At 45.3% G+C, this 26,332-nt stretch overlaps 1 protein-coding gene across 1 annotated transcript in view; it reads right to left on the bottom strand.

Moving 5' to 3' along the window:
- Positions 1 to 26,332, bottom strand: part of ccbe1 (collagen and calcium binding EGF domains 1) — a 126,993-nt gene that overhangs the window by 10,360 nt on the left and 90,301 nt on the right. Inside the window, 4 exon segments of the mRNA XM_007903104.2 lie at positions 824 to 930; positions 4,772 to 4,909; positions 5,902 to 6,036; positions 7,622 to 7,674. Coding sequence (XP_007901295.2) covers positions 824 to 930; positions 4,772 to 4,909; positions 5,902 to 6,036; positions 7,622 to 7,674 — 433 coding nt within the window.

Here is a 26,332-nt window from a genome sequence, read left to right as displayed (position 1 = left end):
GCCCCCTTCTGCGCTTCAACTTCCTGCGCCTTATGACATCTGTGTTAATATGGTAAAATGCTTAGCTGACCTGGATGCAACCCTTTATTGGAAGGAATTCAGGGCCCAACCAGTCTTAGGGCAATGTGTTGTGTTGGCACATATTAGGAGTGGGGAGATGCAAAGTACAATCCTCAGGACATGCAAGAGGATATGTAATAGTTACATACAGTGATACAGCACAGAAATAGGTCATTCGGCTCAACAGTCACAAGAGCAGCTTGGAAGAAGAAAAGCCTTCAACCTATCTGATCTCCTGCCTCCAGAACACCCACCCTATCGTCCTCCCATCACAGCATCAAGCTGCTATTTAAATCAGTCCCAGTGTTGTGGCTTCAACTTCTGACACTCTGTTCCAGTGATTAATTCCCCTCTGGGTAAAGACAACTTCTTGTTTTCCATTGTGACTGTACACCTATGTCCTCATCATCTAAACGTCTCCGAAAGCATCCAAAAGTATTTTCTGGGTTAACTTTCTTAATAATTCTTGCATTTAGTTTAGGACCTAGTCACATCTCTAAGTGCTTAACAGGAGTTACTGCGAAATAGAGTGACTGCGTATTTGTAGGCAAATGTGGCAGCACAGTTGCGCATAGTAATGTCCCACAAACAGCCATGAAACGATGACCAATTTGATTTGGAGCATTGTTAGCAAGTGGTCTGGTCTTAGCTCCTTATTTAAGAGTGTGGTTTCTGTGTTAGCAGCAGCTTCTACACAATAAACAAATTGACCCATCCAGGTGCTCACATTGTGTGAACGACCATCTTCGTAACCAGTTTTTACCTTTTGTTTCAACTGCATTACGGTCTGCTTGATCTGTTGGAAATCTTCGCAGGTTGTGGAGCAAGTGCCAGTTTTCAGGATGTTGTCTGACTTGATGTACTGGCTGGCTAGAATTGGGAAGTCAAATTGTCTCATGTTAATCTCTTTTCCTGATCGTTTGTGTTTAAAAGCCATCAAAAAGAAATTACAGACTAAAAAAGAAATATATGCTGTGTCTCCCTGTGGCGGTTAAAGATCCCGTGGCCTTTATGAAAAGAGAAGGAGTTTCCACCGGTGTCCTGGTGTCAATTCACCTCCCCCAACCCTGGAAAAAAGATTGGTTGTTCACTTCATGGCTGTTTGTGATTAATGGTATAAGACACTGATGTGCCCAAATTGACCGCTCTGTTCACCCATAAAATCCATGGTCACTTCACTTTCCAGTAAATCCTGTGAAGCACTTTGAGATGTCTCAGCAGCATGATGAGGATCTGTATCGAATACAAGGAATATTATTGTTGTAATGGATGAGGGGAAGGTGAACAATTAACACACTGAGAGTGGTGCATTGGCGTATACAGGCGGGATGAAACCTTAGGCAAGTTTCCTTACTCCACACGCCTCTGTTTACCTAGCAATAAGTAGGAACCCAGTGATTAATCAATCGGCGGATCGCTTTCCGGGCTAATAATCCCTCCCAAAAACAAAACAATTGGTCACTCAATCCATGACTGTTTGCGGGGACACTGCTGTGCACAATTGGCTGCTGCATTTCGCCCACAAAGTATACAGTATACAGTATATTCTGTGAAGCACTTTGAGACGTCTGAACGAAGTGATAAAGGTCTATATCAAATGCAAGGATTATTATTATTATGAATGATTCCCCATTCGGGCTCATTAACTACAGCCTGGTTAGTGTCGGAGGATAAGCTGAATGGCCACTTACCATTCTAGCTTCCTGGAACTTCCTGGCTGTAGCTCTGAAAAAGAAATGGATAGTGGTGTCACCCCAGTCCTTAAAACCCAGGGAACAGCTTTCTTAAAGCTTCCTTATATCCTATCGCAACTCACACTGTGTGATCAGTCTTGAGTTTTCAATGGGCAAGACATAAATATCACCCCACAACATGCCTGCTTCAGATTTGTTTTCTGTAATTTCGTCCCTCTCTTGCTCTCTCCTTGAGTTTATCTTCTCTTTAACTTCATCTTTTCCCTTCTAACTGTTTCTCTCTCCACAAATGTATTCCCCTCTACCTCTTTCAAGGGTTATCCCCTTCTCTTTCTACCTCCTTTTTCCTCCATCTCATTCATTCTCTCTCCACCCAAGTTTATTATCTCTCTTTCTCTCCCCTAAGTTTATCCTCTTCTCTCTAACTTTATATTTTCCTCTCTAACTGCTTCTCTCTCTCTCCACAAATTTATTCCTCTATATCTATCTCTCTAGGGTTAACCCCTTCTCTCTCTAGTTGCTTTTCCCTTCATCTCCTTCTCTTTCCTCCCACGTTTATTCACTTATCTCTTTTTCTGCAAGTTCATCCCTTTCTCTCTCCTCAAGTTGATCCCTCTCTCCCCAAGTTTATTTGTTTCTCACTTTCTGATTCCTTCTCACACTCTCTCTCAATGTTTTTGTTCTCTTTCTCTCACCCTCTCTCTACATTATCTCCTCATTCTCCACATTTATCGCCTTGTTCCTCCCTCCCCAAGTATATTGATTCTCTCTCTCTCTCTCCCCTCCCCAGTGTAATTATTTCTCTCTCTATTTCCTTCTCTCTCTCCCCCCATGTTTATTTCCCGCCCTTCTTCCTGGGTGTACTGACTCAAGATGGGATCAGTTTCCACAGATTCCAAACAACATCTGATTCCGAGGAGCTGTTTTGTGTGAACCTAGACAGTGATCCTTATCAAGCTGTTTGATTGTGGGTAGGGAGTTTGGAGATGGGAGAGGGAGGGTGGCTGTGGTGGGGTGGGGGTGGGGGAGTTGGGGTGGGGGAGCAGAAAGCATGTGGAATTACAATTTGGTCTAATTCTATCCTCTCCTGACATAAATCCTTCCCAGGCTTGGAAATCCTGGATTGGGACCAGGAGCAAGAACCCTACATGTGTTTATCTTCTGATGAAGAAGGATTGATATTGGGAAATCAAGGCAGCTCCAGGTTGGGTCAACAAATGTTGAGTAGCAGCATTCCAAAATCAATCATTGTTTGGGAAGGGGTAGAGACAAAATGGTGCCAAATTCTTTAATACAGCACACAAGATATACAGTAACCCTGAGCTTCCAGAGTCAGTCTGAGGGGAGGACATGGCCGCCAGTCACTGCCCACATGGCTTACCTCCCTAAAATACTGGTTGACTTCCAGGTCATCAAGTCACTGATGATGCCACTTCCTGTGCACTTCCCAGGAATAGCACGTAGGAAGTGATGTCAGTAACAATTTGATGACTGGAAGTTGACCATGGTCTGCTACTGTAATAATGATTATCATAATCATTTGCATTTGATACAGTAATGCTGAAACATCTCAAAGAGATTCACAGAGTTTCCCGTATAATGTTGTGACTGTGTATTTGTTAGCGAACAGAGCAGCTAATTTTCACACAAACAAGCATAAAGTGAATGACCAATTTATCTGGGATATTGGCCCAAAATTTTCTTGTGAAAACCTCCCTTCTCCTTCGAACAGCTCCATGGGGTTCTTAACGTCCACTTTATCAAGCAGACAGGATCTTGGCTTATCATCTCATCCGAAGGATGGCACCTCCGACAATGCAATGATCCCCCCAACACCGTATTACAGTGTCAGCCTAGACTATGCAGTCAAACCTAACGTGAGGCTTGAACGCACAACCTCCAAACTTAGAGGTGAGTGTGCTAACTGAGCCAGGCTGACATGTAATAATATAATGATAACATCCTTGCATTTGATATAGCCCCTTATCACGTCGTTGAGACATCTCGAAGCACTTCACAGAATATACGTAAAGTCAATTGACTGTATATTTTGTGTGCACGATATGTACGATCTATTAGAGGCAGAGTCCGCAGATTATTTTTAAGGGGAGTTAAGTAAACACCTCATAAAGAGAAATATCAATGTGGCCCGAGCAGGAGATTAGTTGCGGAGTCTTAGTTTTCATTTAGCGTGAGACTGACTAGCGGGCAGTGAGCAAGCCAAACTGGGGCTTTGCACTTCGCCCTACTGCGGGTTGGAATTTCTTGGATCCTAAACTCTACTGCAGAGAGTTGTCTCATAGAAAATCTAAATGTTTTCAATAGTATTTTCCCATTCAACAATAACAACAAATTACATTTGTGTAGCACCTTATATGTCGGGAGGACATCCCAAGCTGCTGTAAAGTCAAGGATTTAGACCTGAGCTCGGCTTTGCGATCGGGAGGTATGAAGGGCAGCGAGAGTAGGGGTAGAAGGTTAACTGAAGGTGCAGTGGAAGAGGATGGTTTTGAGACAAGCCTTGAAGGAGGCAAGGGAGGGAGCAAAGTAAAGGGAATAGAGTTCCAAAGGGTGGGGGCAGAGAGGCAGAATGTGAATGGTGGGGTAGGCCAAGTGATGGACATGGAGCATGCCAGAGCTGAACGAAGGGAGCAGACAGGTCGGTATGGAGTTAGCAAGTCAAGGAGGTAGGGAGGAACAAGGCCGTGGAGGACTTTCAAAACAAGGAAGAGGACTCTGACCTCAATTCTCTGGGGGCAGGTGGAACCAGTGGAGCTGGGTGAGGATGGGGGCGATAGGGTCATGGATCCTGGTGCGGGAGAGAACAAAACAAAAGCAACAACTTGCCTCACGCGGGGTAGCATCCCGGAGCGCTTAAACACAAGCTGCAGAGTTCTGAATAATCTGTAACTGGTGGAGGGAAGAGTTGGTAAGACTGACAAGCAGGGAGTTAGTGTAATTGAGCCTGGATGTGATCAGTCTCGATTATGCTAACTCATAATCAGAGAATAACCTACCACTTTCACTCTTGCTGCATGTTTTCCCATCCTCCTTGAGGTAATAGCCTTCCTTGCAGACACATTGGTAGCTCCCCACGGTGTTCAAACAGACATGAGAGCATATGGTCCCGTTGCTTTTGGTACATTCATCAATATCTATCGGACAAATGATTAAAAATGTTATAACAATTCCATAATAAAAAATGCATTTATTGCGCCGTCGAGACATTTCAAAGGACCTTTATGGGATTCACCCTAAAGTGTAGTGACTGTGCATTTTATAGGCGAACGACAATTTGGTCGCAGCAACATTCCACAAACAGGCAATCTTATTTCGGGTGATATGTTGATCAAGACTCTGGGAGAGAGAAACTCCCTTCTCTTTTCGAATAGCACCATTCCCACATGAACAGGCAGATGGGGTCTCACTTTCAAGGACGCTCCCAGCACTCCATCAGCCTGGACTCCGTGAGTGCAAAATCCCGACGTGGGGTTTGAACCCACAATCATCTGACTCAATGGTAAGCGTGCTACCAACTGAGTCAGGCTGACACCGAAAGGTGGTATATAAGTAATGATAATAATCCTTGCATTTGATATCCTGTGGAGTCCTGGAGTCCTGTAGCTCAGTGGTTAGAGCACTCGCCTTGCAAGCGAGGCACCTGGGTTCAATTCCAGGCAGGGCAAAACCTTGGGCAAGTTTTCCTTACTCCACACGCCTAATAATAATCCCTCCAAAAACCAAAACAATAATAAATTGGTCATTTTCAATCCATGACTGTTTGTCGGATACTGCTATGCGCAATTGGCTGCCACGTTTCGCCCACAAATATACAGCATATTCTGTGAAGCGCTTTGAGACGTCTAGAGGATGTGAAAAGTACTATATCAAATGCAAGGATTATTATTATTATATTGCGCCTTATCACATCTTTGCGATGTCTCAAAGTGCTTCATAGAATAAACTGTAAAGTGGAGTGATTCTATATTTTTTGGACGAAACACAGCAGCCAATTGCACACAGCATAAGTACGACTTGTTGCCCTGGATATCAGATAGTGCAGTTGTGAGCGTGTTCAGTTCATGTGTGGTTCATGCTCTGTTGTTTACTGATGCACGTGGTTGTGTGTGGGTCGGTGCCAACTGACCGAGACAATATGGCTTGTCCCTGTTCCTGTGCTTCTCCCGGTCGAAATGGTATCCAGTGTAGCAGGTACACAGGACTCTGCCAAAGTTATCCGTGCACTGCTGCTCGCAAGGAGCTCCTGAACACAAATCGTAATCTAGAGCAAGTTTACAATCCAGAGAAAGACAAGGAGTTAGTCCACTGAATGGTCAACACAGAACGTACAGCGCAGAAGATCACAAGATCGGTTTGGAGGAAGAAGGCCCTTCGGACCTTCTGCTCTCATCCCTACAGAACACCCGCCATACTGTCATCTCATCACAGCGTTGAGATATTTTTAAATAAGTCCAATGTCCTGGCCTCGACCACCCTTTCTGGCTACCTTTTCCAGTCATTAATTACCCTCTGGGTAAAAAATGGAGTCTATATCTAGCACCTAACTTGGCAGAGATTTCCATATCCCAATAACTCCGTGTGGAAAGAATTCTCCTAAGCTCACCTTTGGCTCTTCTTGTAACTATGTTACATCTGTGTCTCCCAGGCACTAACTCTGAACATGGAAAATTACGCCTCTTTGGCTTGGTTCCAAGGTATGAAGACTTGGCTCCATTCTCCTGGTATGGATTCAATTTCTCTCAAAGAATTCCCTTTATTTTTGAACGCAAACCAGATTCAAATTCAACTTTCAAGTTGGATTTTAACTTCACATCTACTGAGCTTAATCCATCAATTGACTGGTGGTAAGTGAAGTAATGACGGATTGGACCGTGTAAAAGATTAAAGAAATATGGGGGTTTAAAGGAATCCCGTTAGAAATTCTCCAAGAGGTCAACACCAGAAGTAGGCTACTGGCTTATCATAAGGGAACACCAACACTCCAGGTTCTCCTCCAAGCCACTCATCACCCTGACTTGGACATGTTGCTGCTGGATCAAAATTCTGGTTCTCTGTTACTGAACACCATTGTGGGAGCATCATCTCTGCAAGGATTGCAGCAGTTGAGGGTCAATTATAAGAATTGTAAGAGCTCTGGGACTCTACCTTGTGTGAAGGGTGCTACATAGATGCAAGATGTTGTATAGGAGAAGGGAGGGGTGGGGAGTGGGGGCACAGTGCAGTATAAATACCAGCATGCACTAACTGGTGTGAATGGCCATTTTTTGTGCTGTAATGTTGTTGGTTTAACAAGAAGGAACCGTTACCATCTATACCTTCTCAGGGCAACCAGAGATGGGCAATACATGGATCAAGCTATTGTGCTTATATCAGCGAACGGGCAGGCAAGGGGAGGGGTGGGGGTTGGGAGTGGAACATCCATCCAAAATCTTTCTTTGCAAGTACACAAAGCTTCATCCTGTATTAAACTATTGCTATCTCCCCCAAAGCTCGTTGTGTCACTTGCCTTCAGGAATGCTTCAGAACCTTCTTTTGTGCTGTAAATTTCTATGGTTCTATGGCTTTTATGTAGTTAAAGACAGTTTTAGAATTGGAACTTTCAGCCGCACGATAAACCATGGCATGAATATGGAATGCCATTAATTAAGAAATGGAATAATGTGTTTAGGAATACTATATTGTTCCTTTCCTCTCCTCCCGCCCCATTGCTAAAAGTCAAAAGAAGTCCATCTCTGGAAATTATTTGCCACTTGCTTGCGTTATTTATGCACAGACACAGTTAAAGCTTCATCTTATATCAACCTATAGGTATTTCCTCTTTCCCCAAAGCTCTTTACGTCACTTACCTTCAGGGATGCATTGGCCAAGAACAAATTTATAACCTCGGCAGCATTTTTTCCTGGAAGAGAGAATGGATACTTGTTGTACAAATCAGTACCCCATGTGCAAAGGCAGCTGTAACCTTAAACCTCATAAGATGCCTTGTGCATTGTATGTTCATTCAGAATAGAGAGTGAGAAGCACTCTCACGCCAAGTCAGATGATTCATAGCCCACATCAGGACTTTGATCTCACAAGTCTAGCCTGACACTGTAATACTGGGGAGCACTGCATTATCAAGAGGTGCTGTTCTTCAGATAAGAATCCAGCTGCACTATTCAAAAAGAGAAGGGAGTTTCTCCCAGCGTCCTGGCCAACAATCCCACAGATAAAATAGATCATTAATTTCATGAGGAGATTGCTGGGTGCAAATCAACTGCAGCATCGCCGACAAAATAAACACTGCATGGTAAAATATATTCTGTGAAGCACTTTGAAACGTCCTCCTGGCACGATATCAAATGTAATACAAATTTACAACACAAATTTACATTTATGTAATGCCTTTCATGTCTGGAGGATGTCCCAAGCCACACATCTGCCCATTGAATTTCCTATGGTTCACATAACTCATTCTATGAATAAGTCATATTAAATGTACAGTCACAACTAATACGACTTTTTGAGGTTTACTGTATTAACATTTATATGTGGACGTTTCCCAAGAGCATCAGGGTTTGGTGCAGTCCTGTTATCTGGCTTCAGTTCCTTAAGCACTTATAGTACACAGCAACAGCTCAGAGCACACAGTACATTGGAGAAATTATGTTTTTTATATGAGGAACCACATCTCAAAGCACTTGTAATAATAATAATAATAATAATAATCCTTGCATTTGATATAGCGCTTTTCATGTCTTCTCGACGTCTCAAAGTGCTTCATAGAATATGCTGTAAAGTGAACGTGACTGTATATTTGTGGGCAAAATGCGGCAGCCAATTGCGCACAGCAGTGTCCCACAAACAGTCGTGGATTGAAAATGACCAATTTATTATTGTTTTGTTTTTTGGAGGGATTATTATTAGCCATGCATTTTGTGTGTCCCTCAATTGTTGGAAATTGTATAAAATGTTATCGTGTTCGCTTATTTGCGTTGAAAATTTAAATATAAACTCCAAGCATGGGAAAACTAGATATAACTTCCTTCCAAAAGACACTTAATCCTGAACCTTTGTATTCAAAATTCTTCTCAAGGAATTCTGGCGCTTTTAACCGCTTTTTCTTTTAAAAACACACACACAATGCAATAACAGTATCAGGTTACTTGAGAAACTAATCAATTATGTGCGAGCGCGGAATTGAATATCAAAGGTAAACGGATTGAAATCATGTTTGATAGTTTATTTAAGGACAGTTTTTTTGTCTGTTATATATGCCGCTGCTCACAGACATGACGGGGTTCCTAGGTTTTTCCAGACGGATCCTTGTAACCTCTGCTACTCAGGCTCCGAGACTCAGGATCTGACGGGCTGAGGATTAACAAATGTAAATATCACAGCGAGTAGCTGTTCGTAGCTGTGGGACTTCAAACTATTGAACAGACAGACCGGTCTCAATGTCATTCGGATGAGACGTCAAACTGAGGACCCGTCTGTGCCTGTTCAGGTGGACGTTAAAGATCATTTGAAAAGAGAAGGGAGTTTTGTGGATCCTGACCGACAAATTCACCCCCCCTCCCACTGCCCCAAAATAGAACTGGTCATTAATTTTAAGGCCGCTTGCATGATATTGCTGTGTGCAAATTGGCTGCCGTGTTCACCTACACAATGCAAAGTCACTACACTTCACAGTTAAATCCTCGATAATGCAATAAGGCACAATATCATACGCAAGGATTATTGTGATTACTATTACTGTATGACTTTTACTATATTACTATCACTCTATTACTTTATTACTATTATTATATTACTATTACTTTTTCACTTTGAATCATCGGTCAAAGCATTTTATATAATAATATTCCTTACATTTGATATAGCCACTTATCACGTCTTTGAAATATCTCAAAGCTGTCTTGGAGTTCTGTAGCTCAGTGGTTAGAGCGTCTCGCAAAGCGAGAGATCTGGGTTCGTTCCCCGGCAGGGCAAAATGTTAGTCAAGTTTCCTTACTCCGCACACCTCTGTTTACTTAGCAGTAAGAAGAACCCGGTTATTAGTCGACTGGCGGATCACTTTTCCAGGGGTAATAATTGCTTAAAAAAAATAATAAATTGATCACTCAATCCACAACTATTAGTGGGACACTGCTGTGCGCAATTGGCTGCCATATTTCACGCACAAAATATATAGTCAATTCAATTTACAGTATATTCTGGTGATACTTCATATTTCCTGTGAAATGCTTTGAGGATCCTCCTGATGTGGAATGTAAAGATTGTGTTAAATGTAAAGATTATTATTATTTATTATTAGTTAAACCACACTTGGTATCTTACTATCCATCGTACGACTTGTCTTACTTGGAAACAAGAGAAGGCCTTTAGCCTACCAGCCTGTTATAACTGTTTATTAGATCTTACCAGAGCTTGTAATCAAACTCCCTACCTTTTCTCCATTCCCCTTGTGGAGTCCTGCAGTGTATTGTTTAGAGCATTCGCCTCTCAAGCGAGAGGATCCAGGTTTCCAGGTTAGATTCCTGGGCAAGTTGAAACCTTACCGCACTTCTGTTCACCTGGCAGTAAGTAGGAACCTGGTTGTTAATCGATTGGTGGATCCCTTTCCAGGAATAATAATCCCTTCGCGAAATAAATAAATAATGATAATTTGGTCACTCAATCTACGACTGTTTGTGGAACACTGCTGTGCGCAATTGGCTGCCGTGTTTCACTCACAAAAATATACAGTCAATTCACTTTATGGTATAACCTGTGAAACATTTTGAGATGTCTCAACCACGTGATAAGGTGTGATATCAAATGCAAGGATTATTATTATTTTAATACCCTTACTTCCAAGTATCTCCAAGTATCCCAATTGATTCTGGCTGTGTGTCCTGGGAAAATGGACTCCACATCTTAACATCCCAGAAGTCTTCAAAATCCTCCTCATCTCCTCGTTTGTCCCCTTGCAAACGATCTGAAATCGATTCACTCTGGTCTCCGCTCACCGGCCAGTGGAAATAATTTCTCCCTATGGCCTCTAACAGAACCTCTCAGAACCCCTTTAAAGACGTCTATTAGGTTTCCCCTCAGCTTACTCCATTCCAAAGTAAACAGGCCCAGTTCCTCTAGTCTCTGCTATCTGGTGAGATGTCTCATCCCTGGTATCATCTTAGTACAATGCTAGAGAAAAATGACACTTTCCAAAGTCATATTTTCAAACAAGTTTTGTTTTTTTTGGAGGGTTTTCACCAACTGCTTTTAAAACATTTAAGTGATTGAAAAACATGAGCTCAGAGGCTCAAGGTTCGAGGTCCTGTTAAAGTATTCAGTGATTGTCTTTCTGAAGTTGACTGAGGTTGAATTCAAAATTGGGAGCAATGAACTGGTAACAGCTCAGCGTTCATTGCCCTTCATTTTCCGTCCTTTTTTTAATTTGGTCAAAAAATGACCTATCCCCTTTCATGCCTGGAGGATGTCTCGAAACCCTTAATAATAATAATAATAATAATAATAACCCTTGCATTTAATCACCTTATCACCTCATTGAGACATCTCAAAGCACTTCACAGAATATACTGTCAAGTGAATTGACTGTAAATTTTGTGGGCAAAATGGGGCAGCTAATTGCGCACAGCAATGTCTGCCCATAAACAGTCATAGATTGAATGACTACATTTTTTTTGTGAAAGCATTATTGATTCTGCCTGTGTATCCTGGGAAAATGGACTCCACATCTTAACATCCCACAAGTCTTCAAAATTCTCCTCATCTCCTCGTTTGTCCCCCTCAATCAATCCGCCAAGCGACTAACACTGATTTCCTACTTATTGCGGTAACAGAGGTAAAGAATGTGGAGTAAGGAAACTTGCCTAAGGGAATCGAACCTGATCTTCATAAGATTCACTGCAAACTATAGTGACTGTGTACTTGTAGGCGAATGCGGCAGCCAATTTGCACACAGCAATGTCCTGTAAACAGGCATGAAGTCAGCAATCAATTTTATTTGGGGGATTGTTGGCCAGGACACTGCGAGCAACTCCCTTCTCCTTTCAAACAGTGCTGTGGGGATCTTTAATGACCACCTGAATGGGCAGATGGGACCTCAAGTTTAAAGTCCCAACCAAAGGATGGCACCTTCGAAAATGAACCCATCCCCAGCATTGCACTGGGGTATCAGCCTACAGACAACGTGAGTTTAAAGTCTCAACATGGGGGCTTGAACCCATAACCTTCTGACTCAGGGGCAAGAGCGATACCAACCAATCAACCAAACAATCAACCAACATTAATCTTTCTGTACCCTGAAATACCAATAAATGGCCTTCATTAATCTTTGTGTTGACATCTTTTATGATCCAAATTGCACCTGACAACTCAGTCCAACTGCCTGAGTATGTCCAGGGGCTTTTGAAACCCAATCTATTTGGAAGTGTTACTGCCCGGGGCGCGTATTTGTTTTCATAAACTGTTGCCACTGAACGGCTTTTGGGCTGCTGTGCTTTCTTGCAGGTCACACTGCACAGGCCACTGGCGTCACTACCTTAAACTGACCTTGTGTAACTGAGGGGAGGATTTAGTTTTCGCACACATTACTCCCCAATAAGCTACTAAGTAAACACTGCTGGTGTTATTTCACCCGCAATATACAGACTATTCACTTTTCAGTATATTCTGTGATGCGCTTTGAGACATCCTGAAGACATCATAAGGTGCTATATCAAAGAAGGATTATTATTATTCTCAGAGGTGCTTTCCTCTGGATGAGGCACCTACAATATATACAATCATCGCCTTGGGATGTCCTCCATACGTTCTGTACAAATGTAATTTTTTGTTGTTGTGGTTGTCATTATACTTAACAGTAAATCCTATGAAGTGTGTTAATCCATTTTGATGATTTGGTGAGGTGCTGTATCAAATGCAAGGTTTTTTTTATTAATAAGTGCCCATGTGAGGATCAATAAGGTTCTTAATAGCTGTGGAAACCTCTATGATCATCTTGAGTCAAGCTCCTTCTCCAATTTATAGCCAAAAGAGGGCAGGAGGTGACACAAGGCGGATGAGGAGATGAATGTCGAGGTTAAATTTGCAGTATGTGCCGAAAATCACTATTAATATTGAGTGCCTCAGGAAGTTTGTGCTAGGACTGAGGAAATAAACTCACAGGAAACAAGCACACAGTCACTACACATTTCAGTGACTTCTATAATAATAATCCTTGCATTTGATACAGCATCTTCCACCTCATGAGATCTCAAAGTGCTTGATAGGATTTACTGTAAAGTGTAGTGACTGTGTATTTCTGTAGGTGAATGCGGCAGCCAATCTGCACACAGCAAAGTCCCACAAATGTCCAACAACAACAACAAAATTACATTTGTATAGCACCTTTCATGTCGGGAGGACGTCCCAAGGCGCTGGACAGAGTTTTGGACCCGAGCTGAGGGTCGGGGTAGGGGAGGGGGGAAGGCAGGTGGGGAAGTAGGGAGATCGAAAGCACGGTTGAAGAGGGTCTTGAGGTGAGTCCTGGTGGCGAGGGAGGTGGCGAGACGGAGGGATGGCGGGATTGAGTTCCAGAGGGTGGATGCAGAGTGCCCGAAAGCCCACAGCCAATAGTGGGGTGAGGAAGGCGGGGAACGTGAAGCAGGCTGGAGCCCGCCGAGCGGAGGAAGTGAACAGGGTGGTGGAGGTTAGGAGGTTGGAGAGGTAGGAGGGACCAAGACCATGGAGTCCAAAGGGCGGCACTGGAGCGTCAGCCTCGACTTATGAGTTCAAAGTTCTAATGTTGAGCGTGAACCCACAAGCTTCTGACTCAGAGGCAAGACTGCTACCAACTGAGACTTGGATGGAATAGAGCTTGACAAGTAAGAAGCTGAAAGCCCCCAGGCTCTGGAACTCCATCCCCCAGTGCCTTCGCCTTGCTTCCTCCCTTTCCTCCTTCAAGGCCGGTCTCAAAACCTTTCTCTTTGACCGTGCCTTCAGCTCCCCTCTCGTCTCTCTTCCTCCTCCTCGCTCCCTCCCTTCCCTCCCTCACCCTGACCATTTCCCCCCTCCTCTCTCCCTCCCTTCCCTCCCCTCACCCTGACCATTTCCCCCCCTGCTCGGGTCATGACCCAACTGTGCAGCGCCTTGGGACGTCCTCCTGACGTGAAAGGCGCTCTATAAATGGAATCTTGTTGTTGTTGTTGTTGTTGAAAGAGATCTAACAACAACAGCAAAATTACATGCAGAAGCCAATTTGCGCACAGCAAAGTCCCACAAACGTCCAACAACAACAACAAAATTACATTTGTATAGCGCCTTTCACGTCGAGAGGACGTCCCAAGGCGCTTCACAGAATATAATAATAATCCTTGCATTTGATACAGCGCCTTACCATGTCTTCGAGACATCTCAAAGCTCTTCACAGGATACACTGTCAAAGGTAGTGACTGTGTATTTTGCGGGTGAAACGTGCCAGCCAATTGCCCACAGCAGTATCTCACAAAAGACGTGGATTGAGTGACCAAATTATTATTATAATTGTGGAGGTATTATTACCCACAGGAAAGCAATCTGCCAATTGACCAACAAGTGGGTTCCTACTTACTGTCATCATCCCTGGACTCATCCCTGCTCACAAACTACCGTTCCATCTCAAACCTCCCCTTCCTTTCCAAGGTCCTTGAAAGAATTGTGACAAATGACTTTCTCTCCATTTCTGACCAGGGATCCCTCTGTCTCTCCATCCTCCTCGACCTATCTGCTACCTTTGACACTTTGGACCACTCTATCTTCCCTTGCCACCTCTCCTCTCACCTTAACCTTTAAGGTTCTATCCTTGAATGGTTCAGATCTTATCTCTGACACTGGCTCCACTTTGTATCCACAAACTGTTTCTCCTCCAGTTTCTGCACCGTATTGTGTGGTGTTCCTCAGGGCTCTGCCCTCGGTCCTCTATTCTTCAATCTGTAATGCTCCCTCTTGGTGACATCATCCGCAGACATGGAGTCAACTTCCACATGTATGCAGATGACACCTAACTCTATTTCTCTGCCTCCATCCTTGCCTCCAGGACCACTGCTGTCCTGACTGAATGTCTGTCAGACATCAAGTCCTGGATGAGAACCAACTTTTTAGAGTTGAAAGTCAGCAAGATCGAGGCCCTCCTGATTGGCTCGCGCCAGAATCTCCGCATCGCAAGCACTGGCAGCATCAGCATCCATAGATGCACACTCCACCTCACCGAGCCAGTCAGGAACCTAGGCATCTTGTTTGACCTTCAACTGTCCCTTCTCCCCTACATCGGTGCCATGACCCGTTCTTCCTTCCCCAACCTCCGCAATATTGCCCGATTCCACCACTGTCTCACCCCTCAGGCTGCTGAAACCCTCATACATGCCTTCATTACCACTAGGCTCAACCCTGCTTGTTGGCCTTCCCAACTTTTCCTCCATAAGTTGCAGATCATCCAGAGCTCTGCAGTTCGTGTCCTCTTCGGCACCAGGCCCCATCATACCCACCCTTGCCTGGTTCCATTGGCTCCCCATCCCTCAGATGATCGAGTTCAAAATCTTCTTCCTCACCTTCAAGGGCCTCCATGGCCTTGTCCCCTCCTACCTCTCTGACCTGCTAACCCCTTAGAAACCTGCCCACTCTTTCCATTCAGGAGGCTCCGGCTGCTCCAAGTTCCCTGCCTGGCCCAGCCCACCATTCGCAATCAGGCCTTCAGCCTCTCTGTCCCCATCCCTTTGGAACTCCATCCCACATTCCCTTTACTTTGTTCCCTCCGTTGCCTCTTTCAAGGCATGCATCAATACCCTTCTCTTTGACAGTGCCTTCAGTGACCCTCCTACCCTCTCTGCCCTCCATCCTCCCTGATTCCAACCCTCCACCCTCAGTCGGGTCCTAATGACCCTGACTGTTCAGCGCCTTGGGACGTCCTCCTGACGTGAAAGGCACTTTACAAATGAAATTTTGTATTGTAACTTTGTATTCGTGGATCCCTGTAGCTCAGTGGTTAGAGCACTCACTTTGTGAGTGAGAGACCTGGGTTCAATTCCTTTCAGGGTGAAACCTTGGGCAAGTTTCCTTACTCCACATGCCTGATAATAATCCCTCAAAAAAAGAAAATAATAAATTGGTCATTTCAATCTACGACTGTTTGCGGGACACTGCTGTCGCAATTGGCTGCCGCATTTCGCCCACAAATATACAGTCAATTCATTTTACCGTCTATTCTATCAAGTGCTTTGAGACGTCTAGAAGATATGAAAAGCGGTATATCAAATGCAAGGATAATTATTATTATTGTATTTGTAAGTGTAATATGAATGGAAGAACCAGGGAGCTTTGGATCTAAGGTTCCCAAAGCCTTCCACCATGTTGTAGACTAATCTATAGAGAATTAATAACTATCAACGTCTCCATTATTGTAGAATCTGGCTACCAGGGTGGTAGAAGGGGGACTAGATGGACCTTGGTATATTTTGTCTCGCAATTCCCATGTTCCTATGTGCCTATGGATGTGCTAAGACAGTAGAACAGAAGGACATAGGTTCAAGGTTGTAAAGAGCAATTTCAGGATAGACACCAGGAAGTATTTCTTTACGCAGAGGGTAAATAATGACCGGAACACGGTTATCAGGAAGGGTGCTTTAGGCCAGGACTCATTTAAAAACATCTTGACTGTGTGATGAGAGGATGGCATTATGGGTGTTCAGGAAGGTTGACATCAAATGAGTCGAAGGGGCCTTCTTCACCAGAAACAATCTTGTGATCTTGTGAGGACGTGAACAGTTACTGGTAACATCTCAAGAGTATCCAGATCTGCTCTTCCTTCCATTTAGCACATCACAGCCAATAGCACAGTGGTTTTGCTAACAGCACTGGCATCTTTATTACAACATCTTGCATTTATATAGCGCCCTTCACTTGGGATAGCGTCTCGGAGAGCTTAATAGTAGCGGAGTCTGACACCGAGTCGGAAGGAGGTGACCGTAAGCACAGTCGAAGAAGAAGGTCTTCAGTCGTGATCTAAAGGAGGGGGCAAGGCGGAGGCATTGAGGGAGAGAGTTCCAAAGCTTTAGTGCATAGTGGCTGAAAGCCCGACTGCTGATTGTGGAGCGGAGGGGACAAGGAACAAGCAGGAGGGCAGGGCCAGCTGGTAGTGGAGTGGATAGGGAGAAAGCAGATCAGAAAGGTAGGGAGGAGTCAGGGCATGAAGGGATTTGTAGATGAATGAGAGGATCTTGAAATTGAATTTATAAACTGCGAAAAGCAAAACCCAGGGCTTGTGCCGTAGCCAACCCAGAAACACACGCAAAGAAAAAAGCACCTATGTCCTGCAGCTTGCCTCTGAGTTGAATTAACTTATTGGCTGGTGTGAAACATTTCGCTATAATTAGAAACAAAGCAGATGAAAGCCAAGGGAAAGTGGGATCATCTCCTGAGACGGTTGGAATTAATAACAAAATCAAGTGGATAAATTATTACAACTGCACCGATGGAGCTGACTTAAAACCAGATGTTTAGACAGCACTCCAGGGAATTGGTTTGCGGTTAACATGGAATGCCTAAGTTTAGACGATGCCCACAAACTGCATTAACAAGTAAATATGGGATTATATGTAAGGAGCATTCTCTACCCCACGTAGGGTTTTCCACTCGGTTCCTCTCCTCCCACTGCCCCCTCCGTAGTGTGGTGACCTGGCAAATTCGGTAGCACTCTCACCTCTGAGCCAGAGGTTGTGGGTTCAAGCCCCACATCGCACCACTGAGCTCACAGAGATATTGTGCTTCAGATGAGATGTTAAGCCAAGATCGTTCCTTCCAGTTTGGGTGGACTGTCTCCTACTCCCGCTCCTCCCCCTGGTACACCGCCCACCTCCGCTCACTGAAAAGCCAGGTGCGGGCTGCTGAACGCACCTGTGTCAATTCTGGCCTAACGGTCCACCGACAAATCTGGCTGGACCTCCTCAAAATTTACCGCTCCACTCTAGCCTCGGCCAAGTCGTCCTTCTACTCCAGGATAATCCTGGAGGCGAAGAACAACCCCAGGCTACTGTTTTCCACCACAACCCGACTCCTCCGTCCCCCCCGCCACCCCGCGCAGGTCATCTCCTCCAACCTTCACTGCGAGGAGATGCTGGATTTCCTTGAATCCAAGATCAAGGGAATTCGCTCCGCGGTCACTTCCCCTCCAACATCCACCAACCCCCCACCCCCTCACTCCCACACTCCGACTGCTACCCATCCTCCCCTACTCACTTTTGTACCCGTTTCCCCACCCTCTGTCACCAAACTCATCCTATCCCTGAAACCAACCACCTGCTCCCTTGACCCCATCCCCACTCCACTCCTTATCTCCCAGCTCCACTTTCTTGCCCCACATATCACATCATCAACCTGTCCCTCTCCTCTGGCTCTGTCCCCATTCCCTTAAAAACTGCCACCATCACGCCCACCCTGAAAAAACCCTCCCTTGATGCGTCGCAGCTATCAAGCTACCGGCCCATCTCCAACCTCCCCTTTCTCTCCAAGGTCCTGGAAAGAGTTGTCGCCTCCCAACTGCGCTCTTTCCTTTCCACCCATTCACTTTTCGAACCCCTTCAGTCAGGTTTCCGTGCTGCCCATAGCACAGAAACTGCCCTGGTCAAGGTCACCAATGATATCCTGACCATCTGTGACCAGGGCTCCCTCTGCCTCCTCGACCTATCGGCAGCATTCGATACGGTCGACCACGCTATCCTACTCCACCGCTTGTCCTCCCACCTCAACCTTCAAGGCACTGTCCTTGAGTGGTTTAGGTCGTACCTTTCTCACCGTCTTCACTTTGTCTCGACAAATGGCTTCTCCTCCACCCCCCGCACTGTCTCATGTGGTGTCCCTCAGGGCTCTGTCCTCGGTCCCCTCCTCTTCACCCTCTATATGCTCCCCCTTGGTGACATCATCCGCAGACATGGAGTTAACTTCCACATGTATGCGGATGACACCCAACTCTACCTTTCCTCCTCTACTCTCAACTCCACGACCACCGATGTCCTGACAGCTGCCTGTCCGACATCGAGTCCTGGACGAGAGACAACTTTCTTCAGCTCAACGTGCGAAAAACCGAGGCCCTCCTGATTGGCTCACGTCAGCGCCTCCGCACCTCAGGCGCTGACACCATCAGCATCCAAGGCTGCACTCTCCACCTCTCAAAGCCCGTCAGGAACCTCGGCGTTTTGTTCGACCCTGAGCTGTCCTTTCTCCCTCACATCCGCACCACAACTGGCACCGCCTTCCATCACCTCCGGAACATCGCCAGACTACGGCACTACCTCACCCCTCACGCTGCTGAAACCCTGGTCCACGCCTTTGTCACCTCAAGGCTGGACTATGGGAACTCTCTCCTCGCCGGCCTTCCCGCCACCTCCCTCCACAAGCTGCAGGTCATTCAGAACTCTGCAGCTCGTGTACTGTCCCGCACCAGGCTTCGGGACCACATCACTCCCACCCTCGCTCGCCTCCACTGGCTCCCCATCCCCCAGAGGATTGATTTCAAGATCCTCATCCTCACCTACAAGGCCATTCACGGCCTTGCTCCCTCCTACCTCTCTGACCTACTATCCCCCTACCTACCTGCCCGTACCCTCCGTTCCTCTGGCTCCGGTCTGCTCCACGTCCCCCGCCCCAACCGCCCTACCATCGGTGGTCGGGCCTTCAGCCTCTCAGCCCCAGGCTCTGGAACTCCATCCCTCAGTGCCTTCGCCGCTTCCTCCCTCTCCTCCTTCAAGGCCGGTCTCAAAACCTTTCTCTTTGACCGAGCCTTCAGCTCCCCTCTCGACTCTCTTCCCCCTCCTCGCTCCCTCCCTTCCCTCCCCTCACCCTGACCATTTCCCCCCTCCTCGCTCCCTCCCTTCCTCCCCTCACCCTGACCATTTCCCCCCTGCTCGGGTCTTGACCCAACTGTGCAGCGCCTTGGGACGTCCTCCTGACGTGAAAGGCGCTTTATAAATGGAATCTTGTTGTTGTTGTTGTTGTTGTTGGACGTTAAAGATGCTGTTCGATAAAGAGAAGGGAGTCTCTCTCTCCCAGTGTCCTGGCCAACAATCCCCCACATAGAATTGGTCATTTACTTCATGGCTATTGCATTCACCTAAAAAATACACAGTCATGGCAATTGTGGCAATTTCTCAGCTTCAGTCTGGATCTGAAAGTGGCGTTCAGCAGTTCTTAAGAGTTTTTCATCATCCTGCCTGCACGATCTTAGATGTTGAGACAAAATATGCTGTCATGGGCTGGGCCTAGGTGGCGAATTTGCTGCACAGATGGAACACATTCAGAACACTGTGTGCGTGTAATACTTTTAAAGAGCTCTGCATTTAGTCCTCCTTCCATTCCTCGCTACATAATTGTTAATATTTCCCGTTTCTATCTGAGTTCCTCCCTCTAGCTTTCCCTCCCTCCCTCCCTCCCTCCCTCCCTCCGTCCTTCCCTCCTTTCCTCCCTCTGTCCCTGAAGATCATTTTTGACTACACTTTCAGTTACCTTTTTCTCCTCCCTCCTCAACTATCACCCTCCTCAAAGCCCCTACCTCACCCTCCTCAAAGTCCCCCCTCACCCTCCTCAAAGCCCCCCCTCACCCTCCTCGAAGCACCCCCTCACCCTCCTCAAAGACCCCCTCACCCTCCTCAAAGACCCCCTCACCTTCCTCAAAGCACCCCTCACCCTCCCTAAAGCCCCGTTCTCTGAGCCCACACACTTTGAGATATATCAAATACAAGGATTAATTTAATGATTTTTTTGTGGACAAACACGGCAGCCAATCTGTGCACAGCAATGTCCCATAAACAGCCATGAAGTGTAAGACCAATTGTATTTAGGGGATTGTCGACCAGGTTACCAGAAGAGAAACTCCCTTCTCTTTTCGAACAGTAGCGTGGGATCCTTAATGTTCACCTGAACAGGCAACCAGGAACTCGGTTTAGCATCTCATCCAAAGGATGGCACCTCTTACAGTGCAGCGTTATAAATGTTTTCAAATATTCAGCTCACAAACTAATGCAGTACTACAACAAAGTATATTAATAGAGGGGAATAGTCATGGAAAATGTTTTCACTAAGGGCCGCTAGAAAGAAAGGAAGAAACGTCTCTATTTAAAGAGCAATAAGTTTTTGGAATAAGCAAAATTATGAAGCAAATACTTGGAGACCATTCAAAACACAATTGAATGCTGTAATAGGAGACTGAATGCACTCCAGGGATGATGTTTTGTTATGTTCCGATTACAATTAGACATGGTCAATGCCTTTGGAATTAGCAGGCTCTCTTGATGCACAACTTTAACAGAGGATTTAAAGTGGGGTAATAATAACATGATAACATTTGCATTTGATACAGGACCTTATCCCATCATCCAGGATTTTACTGTAAGGCAGACTATGTATTCTGTAGGTGAACACAACAACCAATTTGCACATGGCAAAGTCCCCACATTGTTGGAAGTCCCGTGGTGTAGTGGTTAGAGCACGCACCTCACAAGCAAGAGGACCCGGGTTCGATTCCTTAAGTAAGCTTCCATGCTCCACACCTCTGTTTATCCCTTGTTTGCCTAAGTAGGAACCCAGATCATAGTTTACTCGTAGGAGCTGATTTGAATTGTGAATGTTTTCTCATTCCTCTCACTTCTCTTACATTGTGTAGATGTGAAGATGTCAGTGGACAGAGTAGCTACTCCTCCATCTCTAGTTTGTCGCCCCCCCACCCCCCACCCACGTTGTGCTAATAGTCCAGGCTGACACTCTAAGTTGCGTTGTCAGAGATGCCGCCTTTCAGTAGCCTTAACACCAAGCTCCTGGATGTCCAGGCAGGGGCAGATCTAGGGTCGAAGGATTGGGGTGGGGGAAGCAGTGGGATGTGGGGGGTGGTCGAGGGTCAGACTTTGGGCAGAATCGGTCCACCTCTCTGCCTCTGCCCACCATGGCTCTGACTAGCAGACTGGGCTGCCAGTCAGTCAGCGGGAAGCCTGTGGGGCAAAGAGATCGTGAAAAAAGTACAGATAAGTGAGTCATATTTGGCCGACATCAAAGTGATTGCAGGGGGAGCATGAACCCCACCAACATACACACACACACCCTCCCTCCTCACCCTACAGCCCCTCCCCTCCGCCACTGGCACCACCAATGCCTACAGGTGACCTGAACTCTGTGCCAGTGTTTATAGTGTGACTCAGTTGGTAGCACTCTCACCTGTGAATCAGATGTTTGTGGGTTCAAGCCCCGCATCGGAGACTTTGAGCTTACAGTCTAGGCTGATGATAATAATCCTTGCATTTGATATAACACCTTATCACCTTATCAAAGTGGATTGACTGTGTATTTTATGGGCAAAATGCAGCAGCTTATTGCGCACAGCAGTGTCCCATAAATAGTCGTGGATTGAGTGACCACTTTTTTTTCGGCGGGTTTATTACCCCCGGAAACACAATTCGCCAATCAGCTGATAACCTGGTTTATACCTACTGCTAGGAAAACAGAGGCGCTGTGCCTGTGACAGAAGTGGAAAAGAGAAAGGAGTGTATCCCCAGTGTCCTGGTCAACGAGTTCTTCAGACTAATTGGTTATTTGCCTCACTGATTGCTGCATCAAAATACTAGGAAAAGTAGTAAACAGTGAGGAGGAAAGTAGCAGACTGCAAATGGACATAGACAGACAAAAGTCAGGAAGTTATGATGAACCTTTATAAAACTGGTTCAGTTCTGGGCTAGAGACTGTGTTCAGTTCTGGGCACCACACTTTAGGAAGGATGTCAAGGCATTGGAGACGGTGCAAAGGAGATTTACCAGGATGGTCCCAGTAATGAGGGACTTCAGTTTTCAGGAGAGGCTAGAGGCGCTAGAATTATTCTCCTTGGATCAGAGAGAGTTAAGAGGAGACTTAATAGAAGTTTTCAAAATTATGAGGGGATTCGATAGGATGAACAAGGAGAAACTATTTCCATTGGTGGGTGGGTCTGTAACCGGAGGACATTGGTTTAAAATAGTTATTAAAAGAAACAAAGGGGAGGTGAGGAGAAATTTTTTCACACAGCGAGTTGTTCAGATCTGGAATGCTTTGCCTGGAAGGCTGGTAGAAGCCAATTCGATAACAACTTTTAGGAGAGTAGATAATTATTTGGGGAGGACAAGTTTGCAGGACTATGGGGAGAGAGCAGGGGAGTGGGATTGAATTGGATAGCTCTTTTCGAAGAGCCGGCACAGATATGCTGGGCCAAATAGCCTCCTTCTGTGCTGTACAATTCTATGATTCTATGAAATGACTGCTACATTTGCCGATAAAAATAGTACGGCACTTGGCAATTACAGCAAAAAGCTTTGAGACATTTTGCGATAAGACACTGTAAAAACACAAGCTCTATAAATGCTTGTGTTGCTAGCTACAGACCTGTAAGGATTAATCGCTCCAGAACTCTGTGATGTGGGTTTCAATCTCCCGTTGGATGTTACATCCCACTACTCTTTCAACAAGGAGTGCAAACATTCAGGAAGAAAAATCCTGGCAGTGAGGATGAGAGGCATAGAATGGAATCTAATCAAATCCAAAATATCAGTCCAAATGGCTGGGCCTTTTCTTCAGTTCAAATAAGACTTTGGTTATCTGAATTCTGATGAAAACAGATGCTTTGGCTTTCCAGTCAAACTCCCCACCCCAAACCTCAGGAGATTATTTTTATCCAAGATTTATCGTCCAGCATACCAGGAAAGCACTGAAGCTACAGGAAGAAAGAAAGTTATCCTTGTATATAGTGTTTTCAGTACACACGATTTTCTTACAATGTAATAGAATTTATATTTATATATTTAATCTTTATATTTAACATATCACCGTATCACATTGTTGAGATATCTTAAAGAGCTTCACAGGAATTACTGTAAAGAGTTTTTGACTATGTATTCTGTGGGAGAAAAGCGATAGCCAGTTTACGTACTACCATGGAGTGAGTGACCAATTTTATTTGGGGGTTTTGTTGGCCAGGACACCAGGAGAACCTCCTTTCTCTTTTCGAATAGTGTCACAGAATCATTAATGCACACCTGAATAGGCAGATGGGATCTCGGTTTAAAGTCACAGCCAAAGGACAGCACTTCAACAATACACCCCACCCCCCCAGCTCTCCACTGGGGTGTGAGCATAGACTACGTGATTGCAAATCCCGAAGTGGAGCTTCAACCCTCACCCTTCTGACTCAGAGGCAAGTGTAGTGCTAGCACTGTCCCAGACTGGCACACATATTGGGAGGATGTCTCAAAACACTTTACATTGGTGTCTGGGAGCTTGAGTCGGGGGAGTGGGGGGAAAATGGAACTCAGTTTAACACCTCAACTGAAGGATGGCACCTCCATCAATGCAGCACTGCACTGGAGTGTCTGACCAGACTATGAGCTCAATGTTTTGACGTGGGGCTTGAACCTGCAACCTTTTGCCTTAGAGGCGAGAGTGCTACTGACCGAGCCAGGCTGACACCTGAAGACAGAGAGGGGTTAAGGATATCTCTATCTCCCAAAAGCGTGCCTGAAGTCTCTATCTAGTACTGTTAAAACATAGCCAGGGATTGATCCACAGGGAGATTGTGAGTTAGCGTGGGAGGTTTGCCTTCCCTTGTTTGAGCCCATATATCAGTGGTCTACTTCTCCTGAGTAAACATAGCTTTATATAATGTATATTTAAAATAAAATTATGAGTTACTCAAAGTTGCTGCCAAGTCTCTTTGTCTCTCTCCTCTCTCTCTCAGACACATGTGAACCTGGGTCTGCTGCTCTGCCTGTTTTACATCGAAGAATATTGAAGGGAATTTTACACAGAGTTACATCCACCGTTAAGGACTAGAAACAGGATATAAAGAACCATTCATGAGTTAAACCATCTAGTCTAGCTTCTCCAAATGTTTTATTCACACGGGCACTTCCATAGATAGATTGTCGAACCACAGAAATGTTACGTACATTTCACACACACACCTAAATGTAGAGAGAAACAATTTACATGTGTCGCCAGCCAATTACGAACTGCAAAGTCCCACAAACATTCGTGGATTGAGTGACCAAATAATTTTTTAAATATTATTGGAGAGGGGATTAGGAAGCGTCGGGGCTCATGTGGAGTATAAACCCTGGCACAGAATAGTTGGGCTAAATGGCCTGTCTTGTTACCATATGACAACAACTTCTCAGAGCGCCCTTCACACAGCATAGTCCCTCAGAGTGCTGATTACTCTATGTAACCACTCTGATTACTGCCAAGCAACCTCCAGAGGCACTATGCTGGAGTGTTAGTCAAGGCTGAAATCATAATCTACTAAATAATGCTGTAATATCTCCAACACAGTTGCTAAATTTCCCAGAAGAGTAACATTTTACCACAAGTTCAGAAATGTTTTTCGTTGCACGAAAATTCTCAATTAATTTATTTTCACCCACACTTGGGTGATAGATTCATAGTAGATTCAGTAAGTAGGAACCTGGCTATTAGTTGAATGGCTGATCGCTTTCTGGGGGTAATAAGCCCTCGAAAAAAAACATTGGTCATTCAGTCAACGACTGGTTGTGGGGCACTGCTGTGCGCAATTGGCTGCTGAGTTTTGCCCATGAAATAAGCAGTCAATCTACTTCACAATATATTCTGTGAAGCGTTTTGACACATCTCAACGACATGATAAGGTGCTATATCAAATGCAAGGATTATTATTATAAATAACTCGGTGTTATGTGCGAGGCGATGATTTTATGTGACTTGCCAAGTCAGCCCAGCTTCGCAGTTGTTATCGGTGTGAAATATCTGATACTATCAGCACAGTGCAGTTTCCAGCAGCTGGCTTTGCCTGTGTCATCTGGGCGATGATGTGTTGTTTTTGGCCGCCCCCTTTCACCCCCCCAACAACGAAAATCCTCCTTTTATTTTGTTACATCGGGTCCTCGGCATCAACCCAACGCTCCCAAGGCTTATGATAGAATGTGAAAGAAAGATTCCAGGTCAAGAAAAGGAGAGGCAATCGTGATAATTAACCCTTGGTAGAAAGGTCAAACGTAACGCGGTAGATTTTCTTTTGGTCAGGTGGGTGTCTGACATGTGCGGTAACCCACCTGACCAAAAGAAAATCTACCGCGTCCACACTTAAGAGTATCCAAATCAGACAACAACGACAAAAACAAATTACATTTGTAAAGTGCTTTTCAAGTCGGGGAGACATCTCAAATAGCTGGATTGTCAAAGACTTGGACCAAACCTGGGGGTTGTGATCAGGAAGATTGGAGGGCAAGGAGGGTAGGGCTAGGTGGGTGTTCGAAAGCGAGGTCGAAGAGGAAGGACTTGAGACGGATCTTGAAAGAGGCAAGGGAAGGTGGCGAGGTGAAGGGAACATGAGATGGAGGGGGATGGATGGGGGCAGAAAGGCCCAATCGTTGTTGGTGGGGTGGGTCAGGTGGGAGAGCAGGCCACAGACTGCTGAGAAGAGGGAGCGGACATGTTGATATGGGGTTAGTAGGTCCAGAAGTAGGGAGGGATAAGGCCGTGGAGGACCTTGAAGGCAAGGACAAGAATTTTGAACACTCTCT

Source organism: Callorhinchus milii, unplaced genomic scaffold (genome assembly GCF_018977255.1).
Source record: "Callorhinchus milii isolate IMCB2004 unplaced genomic scaffold, IMCB_Cmil_1.0 Scaffold1, whole genome shotgun sequence".
Lineage (NCBI taxonomy): Eukaryota > Metazoa > Chordata > Chondrichthyes > Chimaeriformes > Callorhinchidae > Callorhinchus > Callorhinchus milii.
Note: the sequence above shows the minus strand (reverse complement) of the source record. Positions and strands in the feature narration are given on the sequence as shown.